This window comes from Prinia subflava, chromosome 3, assembly GCF_021018805.1.
Source record: "Prinia subflava isolate CZ2003 ecotype Zambia chromosome 3, Cam_Psub_1.2, whole genome shotgun sequence".
Lineage (NCBI taxonomy): Eukaryota > Metazoa > Chordata > Aves > Passeriformes > Cisticolidae > Prinia > Prinia subflava.
In genome coordinates this window covers 88,412,420-88,433,521 of record NC_086249.1, presented here as the reverse complement: position 1 = coordinate 88,433,521, position 21,102 = coordinate 88,412,420, and the positions used below count along the sequence as shown (strand labels likewise).

The following is a 21,102-nucleotide window of genomic DNA, read 5'->3' as shown; positions in this document are numbered from 1 at the left end:
TACTATGAATAATAATGCCCTGACTCTTAATTTACAGTTGAAATCCAGAAGAACTCAAGGTCCATCTGCTTACACGATCCCCAAATTATTGACAACTACAAAAACATGATGTTTGGAACCACTTCACATATAGTCTGAAATGTATTAAACAATGACTTCATTTGAAGAGGTTTGTTAACATTATGAATATTATTATTGTGGGTCAGAAGAGCCCTGGCTTTGTTCCAGTCTTGAAATAATTACTTTTACACTGCAAAACTGGTTTATGAATTACAACATTAAATCAAAACGTACAGTAGTCATGTTACTTCTTGGGTGGTTTATTGTGTAGTTATTATTCCGTAGACTAAATGGATTTTAACAATCCCATACTATTCATGGAACAATTTTGAATAAACTTTTGGTTTGTGAAAGAGCTCTTCCTCCTCCTACATTCTTGTCAAATATTCAGATGGTAAATTTAGATAGGAGCCCATGCTTCTGTCTGTTGTTGATAAGCACTTTTCTTTCTAATCAGAGCAACCAGATCATGTATCTGTAAGGGACTTTTTTCAAGTTAGTGGTTTTAAATTTTTTTTTATAGCTGCAATTTCTGTAAAAGTCATATGTAATGAAAGAAAATTGTGTTTTTCTCCCTCTTCAATTCTTGGAAGAGATTTAAAGGAGAAGGATAATTGCTAGTGAGAGCACAGCCTGGTTTTACTTTACAGTGAAGGTGAGTTGCAAGGAGATAAACAAGGAAGGAAACACACGGAGATCTACCCACTCTCAGGAACTAGAAAAATCTTTTCATGAATTGTTATTTTCCCAGATGTGTATAATTTACAGAGATGAGACTTCACTGAGATTTTTGGCTTGCATGCTTATGTCTCCTAAGCTGTTTTGGTACTCTTAACCTGGAAGTTACTTCTTTTTTTTTCCCCTTATTCCCCCCCACCCTGGCATTCTTCCCCTTATTTTTATCTTGGTCTGTGTAAGCAAGGAAAAAGAAACATAAAAAAAAATTAGGCCTGAAACCCTGTCATTTATCTTCACACGAAACAGTGAGTGGTCACATTTATTTAAACTGCAACCTCTAAGGAGAGAAAAATATGGCAAGATAACTTGGTAGTTTCTTCTTTCTTTAAAACCCAAATGAATTCTAGTGACCCATGGAGTTAATGCTAATTTCTGTTGAAAAAGTATTTTATGCTGTTTTAGGGTAAGTTTTTTTATCTAGAAGTTAGTAGTTTGTAATTTTTGTTTAAAGATATTTTAGTGAATTTTCACTGATACTGGAAATAGAGACCACTTTGCACATGTAAGGGATATAAAGTCATTTCACCTTTTTCTACCAAACGTATTTTAGATTAAATTTGTTTGCCGTGCTACTGATAACTGATAGTGCAGTAATATGCACTATCACATGGAGGACATCACTGACCTACAGTCAATTATACAGTATGTATATATATATAGGGACTTACAAATTACAAAGTGTAGTGATTAATGCTGTGTAAAGTTCTGGTAGCACACCAGTGCTAACAAAGTCCTGCATGCTTGCTAAAACCTTACAAGTTATAGGAAAGGTTTCCCTTGAGATTGCTCCATGAGTTTTCCATTTCTTATATCAAGTGCTTACCAGAATAGCTGGTTTGGGTCTGGGACATGTTCTCTTGATTCTCACCTTTCCCTACAGATAAGTTTGTTGCTGCTGCTCCTTCCCAGCTGATGCCCCATCAGGCAGAGCAGCTCTGGCAGCTCAGACTGATCACAGGCAGAGGGCATGGAGAAGAGTCGAGGGTCCTCCTCTAGATGTGTACTGATTACATTCTTAAGAAAAGCTGCTCCTCCTGCCCCCCTGCACAGCACACTGTGCAGCGCTGAGTTATAATCTGGAGTGTGGTTTGCCCTCGAGGGCTTCTCAGCGTTGGGCTGTGCAGGAGCGTTTTGTGGGTGTGCACAAGGGGCAGTTCCTCTCAGCTTGCACCACCTGGTGCAAGCACAAGACAAGTGTTTGCACCGAGGGAATACAGGATGCTTTGTACCTGGACTCCAGGAAAAAGGCACTCACTTCTCCACCAGTATGAGCAACACTTGGGCAACTCCTTGAGAGCAATAACAGGGTCATGCTCTCCTCATGTATTAGATCTCGTATAAAGAGCTTTCAGACATCTAGGAAATTACAGCGATCAAGTTCTTTCTAAATAGGATTTCTTTCTGTCTAAGAAGATTTGCGTCATTATTGTAAAGAAGCGTCTCCAGGAGTGAGATGGCACTTCATTCTTCATGGGCGTTAAGTACTATTTCCCTAAGTTCTGTTACAAACTGGTGAGAAATTATCAACATATTTTGATAGGTAGCAAATAAATAAAAGAAAAAAGTCCTGAACAAAAGATTTTGTAGTGTTTTATCCCTAAATTCCAATTCCCTAGTTTCTAGATTTTATTTATAGAACTTTATGCATTTCATATACTTGTCTGTCAACTTTTCTCTTGCTTCTTTCTGGGAAATAGACTTAAACCATTACTTTTGTCGACTGAATGAACATTTGGCCAGAGTAAGAAAAGTGCTAATTCCCCAAGGAAGAAGTGTGCTGCCAGTATCACTCTTGGCTCTGGTTCAGCAGCCACAGAGGCGAGTCTTTTCCAGATGTGGAGTTACCTCTGTATGGAAGCTGCATTCATGTACTATTAGAAAGGTCAGGCAAAACAAGACCTTCATGCTTGCTTCAAGCTTTTTCACCTGAAGATATTGATTGTGTTTTTACCTGATAAGGATGGTAGCCCCTGCTTGTCTGAATGCAAAGAACCAAGGCACTGAGACTGTTAAGGACTTTTCTGAAAGTCAGGTGAGTTTTAATAGCTGGTCTCCCAGGTGGGCTTCTCCTCACTTCACTGCAGATGCCTGAAGGGCAGTGTCTGACCTAATTGTCACTGACTCTCACTGAAGTAGCACTTCAGTTTATGTGCCCTACTTTGGATGTCTATTTGGAGTGACATACATTGTCTGCCAGATGTGTGGGTCTCTTCCTGTGGAAGAGGGAAGCCTAGGGTGGTAAGCTGAGATGGAGATTGTAGATGTTCACATGTAGGTTAGACAAATCCTTTACATCCTTTACTGCAGTAAGGACCATGCTGGCTGCCCTCCCAAAATAGGATGCATTTGGAAACTTTTTCCTGCCTCATCTGATGAGACATCAGACAGCTTGGGTCACTAGCTCCAGGTGAAGTTCATGGCAGAGAAATAGAGAAGTCACTTTCTCCCTACTTTCATAATCATGTGCGGTCTGCAACTGGATAGCTATTTTCCTTTGTTTATTAGCAGTTACTGTTGAGAAAGTAATATTGGAAAACAAAACCTGGCTTCACTAATGATCAGGTAGGTAAGATTCAATTACCTACTCATTTCCCAGCTGCTGTGTTGTAAGCAAGTAAATTCTAGCTGAAACATTGTTCATGCTTCTTTTCTGTTGTCAATGACAAATGGTAAACAGGAGAGGAGTGACGGTTTTACTAAAATCTATGTCTGCAGGTGTGAAGCCCACATTATAGCTCCTCAAAGGTGTGTAAGGAACAACCACAATGGGAATCATGGAAAGCATGAACTGACTGGGTTGCCCTGGAATGCATATACAGGAAGTTAACTGTGATGCTTTGCATCATCTCTTAAGAGAAGCTAACCTGGAAGGTTTATATTTCCTAAAGTGAGCTGCATGTATTCCTTGGGTACACATTATCAGGTAGATAAAGGAGGAAGGAAATTTGGAAGGAACAGCAGGGAGGAATCATAAATGTATCATAAGTGAATATGGATGGAATGTGAAAGGGTAAAAGGTAATCAGAATGGCCAGAAAGATCTGTCTGTAAATCCTAGTTGCTAAGAGGCTTTAGAGAGGGACAGATGACTGCAGGCAACTGAGTAGTACAGCTCAGTGGTTTCCTGCTCATTGCTGACCAAGGTGGGCTCCAAACCCTGTGCAGTTTGAAATCAGAGACTCCTTGGCCACCATAAATACAGTGTAAGGGAGCTTTCTAATCACAGCCACAATAGCTTGAGTTCAAAATCCAGAAAGCTTTTGTTGAGGTCTAGCCTTAGAAAACACCTTCTGTACTGAGCAATTAGCTTTAAATTCTAAGTACACAAAAATCTTGAATCTGAAATTTCTGTTAGCTGCAACTTAACAAATCATTTAAGATTTTATACATGAAGACAAAAGAATCTTTTCTCCCTGTTTTTTATATTATGTGTACAGGATAAAACTAGATCTAGTAAACCTGAGGGTTTTTTGGGTTGATACCCCCTCCAAACTGTAAGTTTTTGCTGGTAACTCTTTCTTTGCCATCATAAAAAGTTCAACTGCAGTTTCCTCATAATGTATTCTTTATTTTTAATCGTAGCTGCTCCAATGTAACAACCTGTTATTATTGCAAAACACTTCTGTGCCTGCTCCTTGTCTGCCCCCAGTATCCTACCCCCAACTAGACAGTCTCCAGATTTCTTTTGTGCCAGCTCTGGAATCATCTCCTCCCTCGGAGGGCTGATTCAGTCTGCTAAATGGAAAGAAAGGTGTGTGCTTCATTTGCTGTATTGCTTTGTGAGAAGCACGGAGGCAGAGGGAGGCAGAGGAAAGAGAGGTGGTGGCAGTGTGTGGCAGGAAGAGGGGGATGAAGAGGGTTAATGGGAGGCAGACTCCTTTTCAGTGGCAATGAGTTTCTAGGCCAAACAAGTTTGACCTGCAGAATTTCACCTTTAGTCCTTCCCCTCTCTGGCTTCTCCCTCTAGGGCATTCTTTACCTTCCTGGCTTTTTTGGCCATTTTCCCTCTCCCTGAATTACTCTGTTTTCTCGAAGTTTCACATCTCTCCCTTTGCTGGTTTGCTTCTTCTCTACCTTCTCTACAATGGGGAGTTCTGCTCTCCTATGTACTATCCTTTTCACCTTGGGGTATTTATTAGAAACAACACCCTTTTGTTTTAATCCTTCTGCAATGTTTAGCATTTTCTTTTGCACTGACTCATTAGAAGAAGCTGGTGATGGTACAGAGCCTGAGAGTAGAAATCCTGCAAACCTCTTCCCATCTTGCTCACCTACCTTCTGTGGTCAAACCTGCAGAGCAGACAAACAAACACTGGGAATCAGGGCATATGATATATGTACAGTTTTCCAATTGAAAACATCTTGAAATAAAAAGCAGAAATTTAGAAGGGAAAATCAGGCATTCAGTGTTTTATATTTTTACCCTTTTTTTCCTGCCTACCTGCCTGGAGATTCTGATGATTTGAAGTTTGATATATAAGGTTTCTTTCTGTTGGGTGCTGCTTTCCAATACATGCTCTGCAACTGCTCAAGTATCTAGCCTGCCTTGTTTTCCAGGAAGGGGAGTAGCACAGATTGTTCACCCAAGAGACAAAAATGGACTTTATTGGTAAATGCAGATACTGTGTTCTTTGTTCACGCCAAGTTGACTGTCCATGGGAACACTTCAAGATTATTTCCTCTGCAATAGGGATTAGGATCCATGGAAGATCCATAACAGGAAGCTTGTTGAGTACAGTACATCAGCATCAGAACACATAAAAACTTTGGCTCAACTGATTTATCTTTCCGGGATGTACTTTGTATTATTGTACACATTTCTATTTTTTCTCAAAATACCTTTTCCTTTCTCCTTAAAGTACTGTGCTACCTCTGTTTTGAGATAATGTGATGGGCTAGTAGCATTTGCCTAGGTTTCAAGTTGGAAACAGTAAAACTGATTTATTTTATATATGTCATGCAGCACTGAAATAAGGCCACTTCCTCAAAGAATAAATGAGAGTAGCTGGGGGGGGTTGCTGCCCTTACCAAGATTTGTACAGAGCACAGAAAAATGATTATAAAGGTGAAAGAGGGCTCAGGAAATCATGTAGCCTGGCCTAGGCTCTGCTTAGGCTATGCTTAGCTGGGGGAGGTTTATACATTTTTAAACACTTCCATTGATGGAATAATCTCCCCAGGCAAGTCACACAGAAGTCACTACTAATTATATAACACAGCAGAATGCAATTTTCTTTCAGAATTTGTTTGATCTACAGCTTGTGTAAAGACACATTCATAAAATAACGAATAGGCTGTGACATAGCATTTTGCTTTTCAAAGTCTATGTGTTAAAGACTCATGAGCCAGGCCACCCAAAGCACGCATTGTAAAACCATGACCAGGAAAGCTGTGTTTTATTTTTGTCCCTCTGTCCTTCACCTTTAGGCTCTCGCCTGCAGGACCAGGTGCTCGCCCCCAGGTGCTGCCAGGGGCCGGGCCGATGTTTGCCGCGGGGCTGCGGGACGGGACGGCCGGAGCCGCCGCTGCCGGGCGCTTGGGGCTCGGGACAGCCTCTCCACGGGGCGCCCCGCCCGGCGGGCCCCGAGCCGGCGGCGGGGTCCGCCTGGGACGGCCGGAGCTGGGACCGGAGCTGGGACCGGAGCTGGGACCGGGGCCGCCCCTCCGGGGAGCGCTCGCAGGTGCGCCGGGCTGGGCGCCGCGGGGAGGCAGCGGCGCTGGGCGGGAGAAGCGAAACCGCCGCCCCTCCGGCGGCGCCGGGAGCCGCCTCCTCCCGCTGCCGCCCGGCTCTGCCGAGGGGCTGCCGGCTCCCGCGGCGGGGTGGGGACAGCCGGGGGCGGGCTGCAGGCGGGAGGTACGAGGAGGGGCGCCGGGGGCCGGAGGCTGCCGGGCGGGAGCCCAGCGCTGCGGCGGCCGCCGGACGGCAGGTCAGGGTCAGAGCCCAGCGCCACCGCCGCGCCGAGCGGAGGGAGCGGCGCCTCCGGCCGCCCGTCCGCGCCCATGGGGGACTCGGTGTTCAGCGAGAGGCCGGCGCTGCGCTACGCGGTGAGTGCCGGGCCGGGAAGGGCCGCGCGGGGCCGGGGCGCCCACGTGTGCCGTGGGGTGGTGGGAGCGTCCCTCCGTCCGTCCGTCCGTCCGTCCGACCGTGCGACTGCGGGTCGGGGGGAGGTGGCCGCGGTCCTGCCCCGGCGAGGACTCGATGCGCGCAGCCTGCAGCCAGGGCGCCCAGCTGGAGGCTTTCCCCCGCTTTCCTACCTGGAGTGTCGCGCTTTGCTGGAGATGACATAAAAGTATCTATCTATTTAATTAATAAAGGAGAGGGCGATGCGGCGGCAGGAGCGGTGGCGGTGGCGCCTCTCCCCGGGGTAGCGGGGCGCTCCGGCTGCGGGCGGCGCTCGGGGCATCGCCGTGTCCGGCCCCGCTGGCCCCTTGTGCCGCCCGCGGGCTGCGGCCGAGCCCGGCACCGGGGGGACTCTCGGCGCCCGGTTCCGGCACCGCTCCCGCCGCGGCTCCATAGTCACACCATACTTTATTTCATTTCCTTCACGAGAGCTGGTGCTGTTGAGAAGCCGCTGCACTTCCACCGGCCTTATTAGGAGTATTTTCTCGTTTGCTTCGGCAGGGAGAAAAAAAAAAAAGCCGCGTAAAAAACAACCAGCTGCCTTCTCTCCTGAAGTCATAAATAAACTCCAGCACGAGTAATAGCATGCGAGGGCTGGTGCCGCTCTCGTTTGCACCCATGTCAGTGATGAATAATTTTATTGCTGTTGTTAAAGTTGTGTGGGAATTGTCAGTCGGAGCAGGCTTGCTTCACTGGTGCTGGGAGCACGGGTGCTGGATTGGCGGGACGGGTTGATGGATTTCTAAGTATCAATTACGGGATACACCGCGATGTGCTTTTTTTTACACTTGCTTCACCTTGATTCCTTCAGTAGTGGACATGAAATTAAACTTCTTTTTATACCCCCTTTTTTTATTTTTTTTTTAAACCTTGTGTAAACAATTTGGAAGAGACTGCTTGAGGTTTTTTGAGCAGCAGAGTTTAATGTCTGTCTCTATATGTATTTTTGTACCCACTCAACTGTAGGTGTTAGAGCATTCAGCTGCTGTAATAATATGAGAGTTTTTAGAGGTAATGGTAAGTCAGCTACATTAGTTAATAGGAACAAATACTTTTGGTACTATGTATGAGTAGTGACAGTGATTTCACCAGGAATCTAGTTACCATACATCAAACAAATTGGAACCACTTCTTTCAACAGGGCAGTGGTGCCTTGAGTACTTCGATGTGTGGAGACCTCTTCCAGTCACATCACAAGCTAGAGCCATGAAACTTTTATTACTTCCTGTGATTGTGCTTGTCAGTCTGCCATTAACTACTAGCTGCAAACACGTTATTGTTTCTGTGTTGGGTATCAGTCCTGTTTTATGCCCAAAGCCAGCAGCAGGTAGTGCATTGAATTCAGGACAGCAGGCGTGCAAGGGAAAAAAGATGGCCAGCCATATCGAGTGACCATCGCCCCTTTGGAAAACCCCCTGCTCTTTGATTGGTATATATTGCAGCAAAAGGAAAACTGCACCTCTAAGAGTGAAACTTCAATGTATTTTTTACTATTTTAGAATATATTTCAATGATGAAGTGGTAACACATAGTTATGTCTTGGAGGTAAGTGACATTTGTAGTTGATATTACTGACTTGCCTGGAGAATAGGGGTCTGGATGCTGTGCATTATCCATGGATAGGCTGAACATGGAATCTGAAAAACCTAGATGAGAAGAAAAGCTTGTTGACTTGGTGATGATGATGATGATGAGCTGACAAGAAAGATGAGCTTTTTTGTATTGAGACCTTAGTAGTTATCACTTAAATCTAGCAAAGTACTGTTCTCATTAAGTAATTGTGTGGTGTAAATACAAATCAAGTTCTTGTATTGTTTTGATAACCGTGAAATAAAAATTATGGAGTGTTATAGCATTTAATAGTGATTAATTTATTGGCAGAAGAAATTACAGTGATTTCTGTGGTGAGCTTCTCTTCAGATTTTCAGGACTGATAATTAAAGTTTCATGGTTTTCATAAAAGGAAGTATCTGCACTAGCATCTTTGTTCTAGTCAGCAGTGTGCTTTTGAGGGAAGTCTCCCAGTCTTCCCCAGTTGTGTCTTTGCTTCATGTCTTGGGGTAGCCAGAGCATGGAAACAGCATTTGTTCAGGTGGTGCTGAACTGGGGAATGTGCTCCTGGTGCTTCACAGAGCTTGGAGGGTATTTGAGCCTCAGGACCAACCTAAAGTCAGCTAAATTTGGAAAATTTGTGTTGTTTGGACATTTGATCTGCTGTACCATCCCCTGAGCTCTGCTATGTGCTACAGCCAGTGCAACACAATAACGTAGCCATAAATCAGCAGGGATGACACTGCCATTCTGAGGCTTCCAAGTGTGTTTGCAAGCGTAGCTTCATGCAAACACAGATAATAGCTTAAGACTGTTGTGTCAGTGGGTATGATCACATCACCTGTAGCACATTGGATCCTGTGTGTGTGTTAAGTGAGAGTGGGATGACTGATAATGATGTCACAGTTCCATTTTGAACTCAGAATTGGTGTTGACTAACCAAAAAAACTCCACCAGGGAAAAAGGTCATTTCAATAAGCTGAAACATTCTTTTCAATGAAAAGTAAATGAAAAGAAGCCAGCCAGTTGAAAATGAAATATTATTGAAGGAGTAGGTGTAGAAAAAAAACCAAGAAAAACAAACCAAAATGCAGATTGAGAGAGAGTTATATTTGCATTAGATCACAAGAACAATTTTTTTTCCTCGTAATATCTTTTCAGTAGTCCAAAGACCTCTTCCCCCTTTCTCATATGTTTATATGACATTTTTATTAAAACTTGCAGAAAGGTAAAGAATGTCTCATTCTTGATGTATGTTGCCGGGCCAAACTGTACCATTCAATTTTTAGACATGGGTTAGTTTTACTTGCTCACTAATCATTAGCTGAATTACTCTGAATTGAAAGCTCTTTTTGGTATTGTGGTGTTTGTAACTGATACTGAAATCTCCAAATGTTCCAGGAACATTTGTTTTCATACAGTTTTGTTAAAAGGGGTGGTCACCTTCCTGACTTGGGATTTCTTTCTGTCTGTTGCTTATTTTTTTCCTCCCATGTTAGTAGCTTTATAGGGGAACTAAAAAGCTGCTTCATGTATTTTGGCTAAAACACCAGAGAGATCCATGGATTACTTAAGATGTGGAGCTTTTTTATGTAACAAGAAGACTCAAAGCAGCTCTTGCCCAATCAACCAGCCCTCAGTGGTTCAAAGCAGGAAGCTTGGAGAATGATCTGGTTTGGATATAGCCATTTTAATCTTAGTGTAATATCTTTAATCTTGTTTTGTCTTGAAACATTTACCAGAAAGGATTTCCCTCAAGGGAAAGGACATTTTACCCTGATGAGGAAATTCTGGCTGTCTTTCACCAGGGAATATGAGAAAATGGGGAGGAGCTGGGATTTGGAAGTGGCTGCCATGACTTGAGGGGTACCTTGGGGAATTCATCTGAGAAGAAAATACTTTCTTGGGGCCAAAAATTGACTGTTCTGGCATCCAGAGTGGAAGGGATGTGTGAGTCCCTGGACAACAGAACTTTAGGTTGCTTTAAGCTCCTGAATCTGTTGCTGATAATGAGGTCACCTCAAATTTAGACATTGGAGAGTATTTTGAGAAAAGAAGTTTTTTTTCCCAGGCTCCAGCAGTGTTTGGGGCATTGTATTGTGTGTTTGCTCAGCCTGTGCCCAGCTGACCCCTTGCTGGGGTGATAGGTGAACTTGCTACTCACTCTTTAGTGTCTTAAATCCATGAGTCTGCATGGAAGGATGGAGAAATCAAAAGCAGCAGTTTGCATGGGAAACCATGACACTAGCAAACCTCCTGCTTTCTGAAGCACAGAGGGAGTAAAAAGAGGGTAATAGATATTTTCCTCCAATATTCCAGTTGTAGTAATGCTAACTGTATCTCGTAGGAATTAGATATTAGGATAATTCAAGGTGGAGTAGTGAGATTGGTGGTGACACTAAAACTCTAAATTGGAACTGTAAAAATCTCCTTGTGAGGAGGACCTAAGTACTGACATCCTCCTGTGGGGTTGCTTGAGTTTTGCAAGAATCCACTTTTAAAGACAGTTGCTTGCATTTCTGATTTCAGGACACGTTGCCTCATGACTGGAGCCTTCAGCCACTTGTGGATTTTAACAACAAACTTACATGCCGCAAGCAGACCACATTTGTTACCATAATTGTAGGAAATCCTACAAGTAATTTATGTTACTGGACTAATAAGTGTGCTGCCTTCACTTATACCATTTCACTGGTTTCTCTCTCTTCCTGACAGACTTGCCAGCAAGAAGCAGGAAGCCCCCAGCTGGGCCAGTGTGTATCCAGATCAATCAATAATGTATTTTTGTACTTAGGTTTTGGTGAAGTTAAGAACAGGCTGTGGGCTGGAGAGTAAGTTCCTGCCCACCAAAAAATTTTAAACATCTCTACTTCACAAAAGGTAGCTGCTTATTTTCTCCTCTCCTGAATACTCACAAGCAGACTTAACTTGTTCAGGAAGTTTAATTGTCTGTAGGTGTTGTTTTCAAATTAGGGAATTTGGAAGAAAACTATCAAATTCACCAAATAAGCAAGCTACAGAAGAAGCAATCAGCAGTAGGGGAATAGTTAAATGTCAGATTTCTGGCATCTGATTCTTGGATTTTGTTTGTCGAGGACTTATACTCACCATGCATGTTGGATTTTTTGGAAGGAGGAATAAGATTTCTGATGACTATTGAGTCCAGTGCATCATTCTTCATTTGGGTGAAATCCCCAGTGACAGTAGTGACTCATGCTTACACTTCTGCAACATTTGAAAGCACTTTTATTGCTAATCTCTAAAGAGCATATATAAATATAGGAAGTGAGCATTCTTTGTCGCTCAGTATGAACACCAAGGCCGAGCTTTGATTTGGATTGATGAAACCTGAAGTGAGTCTAGCTGTATTTTATCTGCTCTGCAAAGTGGCCATGAGTTAACACCGAAGAGTTGGAATCCAGGGAAGACAGGAAGCAGGGGGCTCGTGTGTGTCACAGGATTTAAAACAAATTACAGGAAGTAGATTTCCATTCTGATCAGATTCTGGTTTTTTACAGCTCTTGGACACCTCATGTATTCCGGGAGCTCTTCACTGACATGTGGATATCAGTGTTCTTCCTTGCATATACAGGAGAAAGATGGGGCAGATGCAGGTTGAGTTGGGCAGGACTTGCTAGGTTAGGTGCAGAGCCACACTGATGTGGTTTTATTTGTCTGCTCCCAGATATTGTGTGGGAATGAAAGTGGCCTAAAGTATAGAGAAAGTGGCCAGCCTGTGTATACACAGCAGAAGGTAAAGCTTCCCTTTATTCAGGTTGTCTGTCTCTAACATAGTCTGTCCCTGCAGAGCAATTATGGTTCTTGTAATAGTACTTACAGAGTTGCTGTTTAATAAAACTCCCACGTGAGTGATCTTCAGGGTTTCTCTTCAGAGAGGCACACAATCACCAGGCTCAGAAGTGGTGCTGTGCTTCCCTAGGAAGGTTTATGCTGATACTGCTTCTCCAGGAGAGGATTGAATCAACCACCACTAGTCCTTTGCAAATATTCAGGGTGAGGTTTTGGGCTCAGGTCTGCCTGAGCAGCAAGGTCATGTGTGGTTAAAATCAGCAACCTGTGCCTAGAATGAAGGCTAGCCATGTAGATGAAGTGCAAGATGAGGATTTCAGCCTCTGTTATGTCCTTTTTTGGTGATTTTTGAGCAAGGCTTGTCTCTGGCCCTTTTAAAATTTTTTTCTTCCCCTGTGGAAATACTTCTCTTCCTAAAAGAACCTGTGTATGGAAACACATGCTAGCCTTTAGAGATTGTTCAGGTGTGATGGTGGTGTGCATACAGAACTACCCTGAAGTAAAAATGTTGAACTTCACCTAGTCAATATTGCCTAGACAAGCTGGTGGTTTGTATTTCAGTTCTGTTTTCCAGAAGCTTTTTGAAATTTGCAGATGTGCCTTCATACTTCTTTCAGCCTGAAGAGTGAAGTAAATGGAAGATGATTGAGGTCACAGATATATTTAGATAGTTGGTTCTACTTCAGTTGCAGATGGTTACTTTTTATGCGCAAATGTCTGTGTAGAACTATGAGGAAGGAGATTTACTTACTCAAGAGATTGTTTCTGTAGAGTTATATATAGTAAAGTAGTTTTGCTGACTACAGCTCTTCAAAATTTCATATATATTTAGAATTTAAATCTCAAATGAAAATGACACCTATGGAATACTCTGGTTTACATGTCATCAGGTAACCAGGGATTTTTGAGCTTCTTTCATTTGTCTGCTGAGTACCTCTGTTGTTCACCAAGCAGTATTTCTGTGCAAGGCGTGTTTGCTGCTCTCGTTCTAATGGAATACCTAAACCTGGGGCAGAAATACATCTAAACTCCTAGTGACTTGGAAAAGATGTACACAGAATTCAATTTCCACACTATTGCTGCCTTTCTATGACATTTGAGAATATAGACATTTCACTTCATGCAGTGAAATGTTTTTTTCTTGTCTAGGGAATAAAGGAGGTCTGCATGCATTGATTGTATTGCTTACAAAAAGAATCTGACAGCCTTTCTGTAGCATACCTTGGCTGACAAGTCCACATGGTTCACATTAACTTACTCTAAAAGGATGTCAAATCTTAGTGCTCCCTTGGGAGATAACTGGATCTTATCAGGCATGGCTGACTCAAAAAGAAAAGTAAGGAAAGTTTTTTTCTTTCTAATGCTTACTATCTAAATGTTGTTGATAGTTCATATTTAAAAAGATTTTCTGAATATACCATTTTCTAAATCAAAAAATGTTATGAATTGCTGATGGAAAATTGAATATTATAGCAGTACTTAAATAGACTGGTTTTAGTGTTCAGTTGCTAAGGGCAACCTAAGTAAGGTTTGGGTTTTTGAGGCTGTGGTGCCCTCAGGTATGCAGGAGGAGTAAGTGCTGATTTTAACTACCTGTAGGATAGTCTGCTGTTATTTCATACTTGGATGCTTTACATTCTTGAAGCAGGTGATTGAAGCTGTGGAAATTATACTGGAGGCTGTTGATATTTCATCATACAATTGAATTGTTTGCTTCAAAATAATATCTTATACTTTTGTTCATTTATATGAATCTCAGTATCAGTCACTTTTGCTGTCTGCCATGAAGATAGATGATCCTATGATTTTATAACTACTAGAATTCTATGTAATTATAGTGGAATAGAGCCAGCTGGCTTTGTTTACTGTAGATGATCCATTTCTTTGAAATCAAGCATCTTGTATGACTAAGTATACCTATAGCACCCAAACTTCAGCCCGAGTGTCTTATCTCCTGGAACTTGCTGTTGTTTTCTTTTGATGTTGATAAAGGTATAATATTTGCAAAGTTTTAAGTATTTACAAAGCCAGTTGTGTTGTTTGGGGTGTCAGATTTGATGTAGAGACCTGAGTTAAATGGTGTTTAATGATAACTGTTTTTCTCTTTTCCCTATTAGTTTGTAAAAGATCCTGTTATGCTCATCTGTACGTGACTTGGCATATGGATTCAGTATCCTTGCTAGCTGAAATTCTCATTTGTGTGATTACTGTATTTTTTCCAGTCTGGCCCTATTAATAAATATCCCGAGGCTTGCAAAGCACTTTGTTTAAACACAAACTGTGGAAAAGAATCTGAAGATCATTGTTTGATTAAGCTTGCTTAAAAACTTGGAGATGTATTTGTGCTTTCCAGGTGGGGGTTTTGAATGAGCACAGTATGTAGAGCTATCTGTATGAAAACCAAAGCAAACCCATAAACAAATTGTGCTGGAAGCAAACCATAGGTACTTGCAGCCTGGTCCTGTTCTTGCTGAAATAAGTCCCAGCTCTTGAAACAGATGTGGAGTCCAGCTTTGTGCAGAGGCCACACCCTCCATTTCCCTTGGCAAATTGTCTCACATTCCAGCGACCCTTTGGATAAAACATTCTTTAATTGGTACTGTGGCCTTAAAGTGTTTATTTTTTTCTTCTGTGGTAAATTGTTCTTGTCCTGTATCACTGCAGGCTGTCATTAATACTTGCATACTGTTATTATGTATCCCTTTAAATGTCAGTTTTTGTAGCTGCACATATTGAATGTTGGAAATATTCCCAATTTCTATAAAAGTTATCTTAAATAAAAATGAGTGATTTATTTTACTGCAGAGTATGGCATCGAGGAACTTGTGGTAGAGTGTCAGAGAGGTTTCCTTGTTTGCAAGCAGAGATCTCTATGAGTAATTGAGGAACCCCTGATTAGCTGCTTGCTCCCTCTCCCAGATGCCTGTTTCTGTGGTCTCCTTTATGAGAGCTTTCGTTGCCAAGTTCACAGCCTGTTCTGGCCTCTGAGCACATCTGGACAAATGGTAGGAACAGGTGGCAGGAGGGGAAGTACATGGCTTGGCTTTTAACTGGAGGATGCATGTCTTTCAGAGTTGTAGCTGCTGAATCTCTTACTTCTCGTGGTGTCTGCAGTGTCTTGCACTAGTGGAGGTAGCAGCAATGACCAGGGGGGTTTGTTTCAACCCACAAGGAGCACATGTGAGCATCAGGGGCTGCCCCTGCAGTGAGGGATTCAACATGTTCAGCTCTTGAGGTCAGGTTCAGCTCTCAGTGGTGGGTTTTCACTGGGGAGATGCAGGTGCACAGCTCTCAGCAGTATTTGGGCGACAGGCAGCACATCCTAACACCTCTGTTCTGCTCAGGAGCAGGGGAGCTGCTGACCTGTGTCCTTGTAACCTCAAAAGCTGAATTACCTGAGCTGATTGTTGGAGGAACACAAGGGATGGCTGCCAGCTGTGACATGGAGCTGTGAGCAGCTGAGAATTGCACCCCTCACTTCCAGTTGTACATGATGGACACAAGCTTCAGTTTTCCAGGAGTAAAAATGTCACACAAGCGTGTGAGTCGATCTGGCTCTCAGCATGACCTGGTGGTTCTGGATTGAAAGCCACTGGGCTTTCCAGAGGCAGTTCACAGTCCTCCTTCAGCAGCAAATGAACTCCTGCTCACTTGTGATTCAGGGCACACAGTTTTATTTTTTGGGTGGGGATCTTGCTGGTTCATCATTCTGGGCAGCTTTGTTTTCTTGTGGCTGAGTGAGCCCACAGTTGGATGCTGTGGCTGGAAGAAACAAAGTTGCTAGTAATGAGCTTTGTTTTCAGAGTTATAGAGGACTGAAAATAGGAACTTCTCTATCAACATTTTTGGTTTTGCATGTCTTACGCTGAAATGTATTCACAATGTCTGATTTACATTGATGTAAATCTGAAATTCAGTCTAAGGCCACAGTAGAATGGACTAATTAAATGCAAATTTTTGAGCTTTAGTGCCCCTTACCTGTCTTTTTCCAGAATGCATCTGCATTTTAGTCAAGATTTTCCCTGCATGAATGCACAGCCTGTGTGAAGTAATGTTGAATTCTGTATTTTAGGAATTTAAGATGCTAAAAATGTTGCGAGAGGGCAGAATTAACCTCTGTCATAAATACAGAGGAGAAAAGGGGTAAAAAGAGCAAACTGTGCAGTCATCTGTACATTGTACATTACTCTGTCAAATGTTTTTGTTACTTTATTTTAATAAGGGGAGTTGTTTACATTTACTTGCAGAAGAGAGTCTCTTGTCCTTTTTGGATGCTGGTCAGCTGATGATTTCCCTTCCATCTAACTATATTTTTTTGAGGAGACATTCTCCCTGCTGTGAGCTCTCTAATGAGCAATAGTTGTCCCACTACAGGTGATTCATGGCTTTGGAAGTGGTCCTTGCAAATCTTTATTTTCTGATAGCACTGTAGTCTTGAAAGCATTCCTTTATATGAGAAATTTAGGAGTCTCTAGTTACTGAATCAATGATGCTGGATTACATATTTTACTTCCAGAGAGTATACATAATGGCTGGAGAGTATTTAAATCCTTCAGTACTAGAACAGCATTTCTAGCCACAATTTAAATTGCCATGGTGCCTACTAGTCTCTAAATTAGGCTGAACTTGAGTCAACACTGAAAAAGGTGAAGGGGACAGTGTTTCTACTCTTCCTGAAATAAAGAGTAACTAAAATTCACACAGAGAGAAAATCTGATTAGTAGCAAGGTGCTGGGAGCCTGTTCTTTTAGCCACCATGTAATATTAAGCAGAATTTACTTATATCTTACTATATTTTGTACTAGTTGTTTAAATCACTTGTCCTTTATGTAGAATTCATGCCTGAAATTCCAGCTGAAGAAGTATAATTGAATTCCTTTTCTTTACTATCATGTTTCTGATGATAGTTTTTTATCTATTGCTTATTTAAAAATTCTCTTAAATTCTTTCTCTTGCAGGAAAGTGAGAAAATGAATCATGAAATACAGATCTATACAGCTCTATAAATCACGCACAACAAATTTTAATAAAAATGCTGTGCAGAACACATTTATCAGCCTAACTTATTCTGTATGATTTCTGGTGGAATATTTACACTTTTTAATCAACTTTCTACATCTTTTGATGTTAAAATAAATACCATACATTGGCTATTAATAACCATTTACTTAAACATGTGAAGCTTTGCAGATTAGAGTGTCCCTTTCACCAAAAGTCACAAGAAATAACAAGGTTTTTCACTTCTCCCAAGCTATGTGTGTAATTTGGTAACACACATTCTCCCAAGATAGGGTTGTTAGAGCTCAGATCTTCATGCTGTTGTCATATTTCCTTTAGTTTTGCTGGTGTCATTTTGCAAGGTAGGGCTTTGGTTTGAACCCTTCAAATTCAAATGCAGACCTCCAGCTGCAAAGATGAAGAAGGTTGATGTTAAAATGACTCTCTTCATTTTTCCCCTTGTCTTGTACAGATTGTCATTGCATTGTGTGTGTTAGTCTTGTGTGTTTGAGACACTTGTAGGTTTGATCTCGTCTAACACTGTTTCTCTCCTAAGGGTGCAAGGCCAGGCTGAGTCAAGGTTTCATTTCACATGGACAAATGTTCTCTTTATAGAATATATTACTGAAGTTTTCTGAAACAGTGCAGCTCTGCTCCCGAGGTTTGGTGTAAAAGAAACTTCAAAACTGAAAGCAGATTTCAGTCATAGCTTCTGAAAATCCCAGCAGTTGCATGGCTGCTTGACAAGGGGTGAGGATCATTTCAGTGTTTGTGAAACCAGATTTATAAACTGACAAGAGCAGAGTTTGTACATAGCTTGTTCTGTAAAGTGCTTAATGCATTTCGGTGCATTTAGAAGTAATAATGTGTAATAGAGTGTGTACGTATGTCCTTGGTTTTCACAAATAACCTTGTTATGTTCTTGGTGATTCATCTCGCTGTTTTCTCTCATGAAGCTTTTTTTTTCCCACTAATGGTAATACTACTCAGTTTTCTGTTAACTCGATAGAATTTCTATTTATCTATTAAGAATGCAAAATCAAGGGGGAAAAGGGGAGGTCACACTTATTCTGGGATGAGTTACCATGAAGAATTAATGTCTTGCTACTTTGCCTAAACGGGCCTCTAGCTATCTTTGTGGATCCCTTTTAAAGCAAGCTTGAATGCAGCTTTAACTGGGTGATGGGAGCAAGGCAACAATGAATACTCTGACTCACAACAGTGCTTATTTAGGTATTTGGACATAGATTTAACTCTAAGTGCAATTTCTCAATCTGGCTCCAAATAAACAAAGAAACAGACATTTTGATTCCATTCACCAGGCAAATGAGGTTGTTTTTACATGGGCCTTCTTCTAATCTCCTCAAGGCTTCCCTGCTTGAAGCAGAAGTGGGTAAAGGAACGGCTCTGTATTCCCTGTCACCCATTATAATTAAGTCTTATGATGCAAATTCTTTGCATTTTGGTGTCCTTTTTGTCCATGTTGAGCCACATGCAGTTCAGATGATCCCAGCCTTATGAGTGGTGCTTTCAGCTTCAGTGATGGTTATAAATAAGCAAATACAGCAAAGACTGAAGATCAGGGCTATCCTGATCTGCTCCAAGCTGCAGGAGTGTTCACATTTGTTTCAAACAAGAGAAGCAATGTGGTGTTAGGGTGGGCACTGTGGATACATTCCTGCTGGTGGTGTAGCTGGATGTCTTCCTGAGCTCCGTTCCTGCTGGCAGCAGGCACTTGCTGTAGGATCACTGCCCCTTTGGCCAGCGTGCACGGGTGTTTGGTGCACGCTCTGTCTGAGGACACTTTAAAGGAACTGAAACTGTGTTGACACTCAAAAAAGGGCTGAAGAACACCTTGTCCTCTGGTGTTCAATGAATCCTGGGTCTTGTCAGCTACTTACCAATGTCTGGGTTTTTGTTACTCTTGGGGGTCGATAGCTCCCCCAGACCTCAGCTGCAGCTTTTGTTTGCTCACTGAAGCATCAGGATCACTGAAGAGCAGCACTTGAGGCTGAATTACACATTCATATAAACAGCCCTGCTGACATACCCATCTGAGTGAAGGCCAAACCATCATGTTAGCAAGGAGCGATACTGAAAAGATGTTTCTTTGGGGAAAAAAAGATCGTTGTAATCACAAGCTTGTCTGATTTCTGTCTTTCTCTTTCATATATTACAATGTATTAGTTGCATATTTATTTTATAATGTTCTTGTATTCTCTGCTAGAAGTATTCACTTCAGATTATCCACAAGATTACCCAATCACCTCATCACAATTGGTTTTTAACAAAAGCCTTTGGTTTCAATGGTCACCACATGGGAGAAGCGAGCAAGGCTTGCTGCTTGGTGTCCTGAGGTTGCAAGAAAGCTTGTTCACACTTACTAGAAGATGCTTAAGTTACCCTGCCAAAACTAAGTTCAGCTACCCATTTAAAAACGTTTCCTTTATGAGTACAGTCATTTCTTGCATCTTGTAAAACAGAGAGCAGCGTGCCATGTTCTGATGCAAGCTTGGATTTGCTGTTCTAATGCCCAATTGTGAGTATGGACTGTTGTGGTATTTTCTGTGTTGGTATTATTGAAACCTCACCTGTGAGTTTTTGCACAATTACTTCTCAGAATTCCTTTTCCTTAAAAATCTTATCTTTCCTGTGTTAATTTTCATCAAATAAATAGAAAGAAGAAAAAAGTTGCAATTTTGACAGCAGCAGAAGTAATTGCATTAGTTATGGAATTGAACAATATACCAACTTGGAGGAAAAGAGAAGGCCCAGATACATGCGTTAGCAAAGCAGAGGTGAATGTGCAGTAATTACACTGATGCACTTTTACTTGTAGCTGTGCTTGCAGGAAGGTGCCTCTTATACAGCACACAGGCTGGATTTGAGGCATAAAAATGATTCATCCAAAAGTTTCTGAGGTCCTTAATTAGTTTTGACAGCCAGCTTTCTGGTGCCTTCTTTTCATGCTCATACGTGTTTTCTCTACCTTGGAATCAAAACTGTGTCTGCCATTTAGCCTTTTTCTGGTGTGCAATGATCCTGCCCCTTAGTCAGGGATTTCTTATATTTTTGTCAAGAGTGTTTGGGATACTGCTCACTTACGCTTTCCATGGGTTTACATGTACGTAATCTTAAATGTGTTTAATTTACTTCCCAAATGACCTCTGAAACATGTACTTTTAGTCTTAGTAAATCTCCATAGGTTTGAGTATCAAGGAAAACAGGGAAAAAAAGACAAAGAAATAGCAGCTTTTGTGGAGCTGTCTTAAACACGTGCATGACCCCCATTGCTTTGGTATACATCTTCCTCCCATTTGTAGTAGGTTTAGATTGTTTTTATATTGTCCACTTTACTCAGTTTCCTGGAGACTCAAGCAATTTAGCACTGCAGAGGGACTGGAGGAAATGATCTCTAGACTGACTCTATTAATTATTGTTCTCCCGAGAATCTACTTCTTCTTCGAAGAGAATGGCAATAGCAAAGAGATAAAAATCACTCTGGAAACATGCTAGTGCAATTATTACTTACACATCTGGCAAATTTGGGGACTGCTTCTTTTCCTAGAGGCTTCACAGAAGCATCTTTGTTTTGCTATATTGTTACTTTTTATAAGAAAATCAGCCTTTGAGCCTGTAACTCTTCACAATTGCTTGAAACTGGAAAGTGATTTCTTGGGAAGGAAAATACTTGAGAAGTTAGCAGAATTTGCCTTGGCCAATATTGCAGAATGTAAGACATTGGGGACCTCCTGGGCTGGGGATTCTTGTCCCTCACTGTTGCACACAGCTGTGCATAATCTCTTAGATAAACACAACACAGTC

The 21,102-nt window shown here is 41.8% G+C and overlaps 1 protein-coding gene across 6 annotated transcripts in view; it reads left to right on the top strand.

Annotated features, from left to right (window-relative positions):
- Nucleotides 1-21,102, top strand: part of ARHGAP6 (Rho GTPase activating protein 6) — a 316,515-nt gene that overhangs the window by 147,597 nt on the left and 147,816 nt on the right. Inside the window, exon 1 of one of the 6 annotated variants that reach the window (XM_063392831.1) lies at nucleotides 6,291-6,478. The exons of 4 other annotated variants lie outside the window; for them this stretch is intronic. Coding sequence is in view for 1 of the 2 variants with exons in the window: in XM_063392828.1 (XP_063248898.1) it covers nucleotides 6,798-6,842 (45 nt within the window). In the remaining variant the exon portion in view is untranslated. Of the gene's footprint in view, nucleotides 1-6,290; nucleotides 6,479-6,503; nucleotides 6,843-21,102 lie in introns of those variants that run through there. One more of the 6 variants, XM_063392828.1, reaches the window with a different exon arrangement.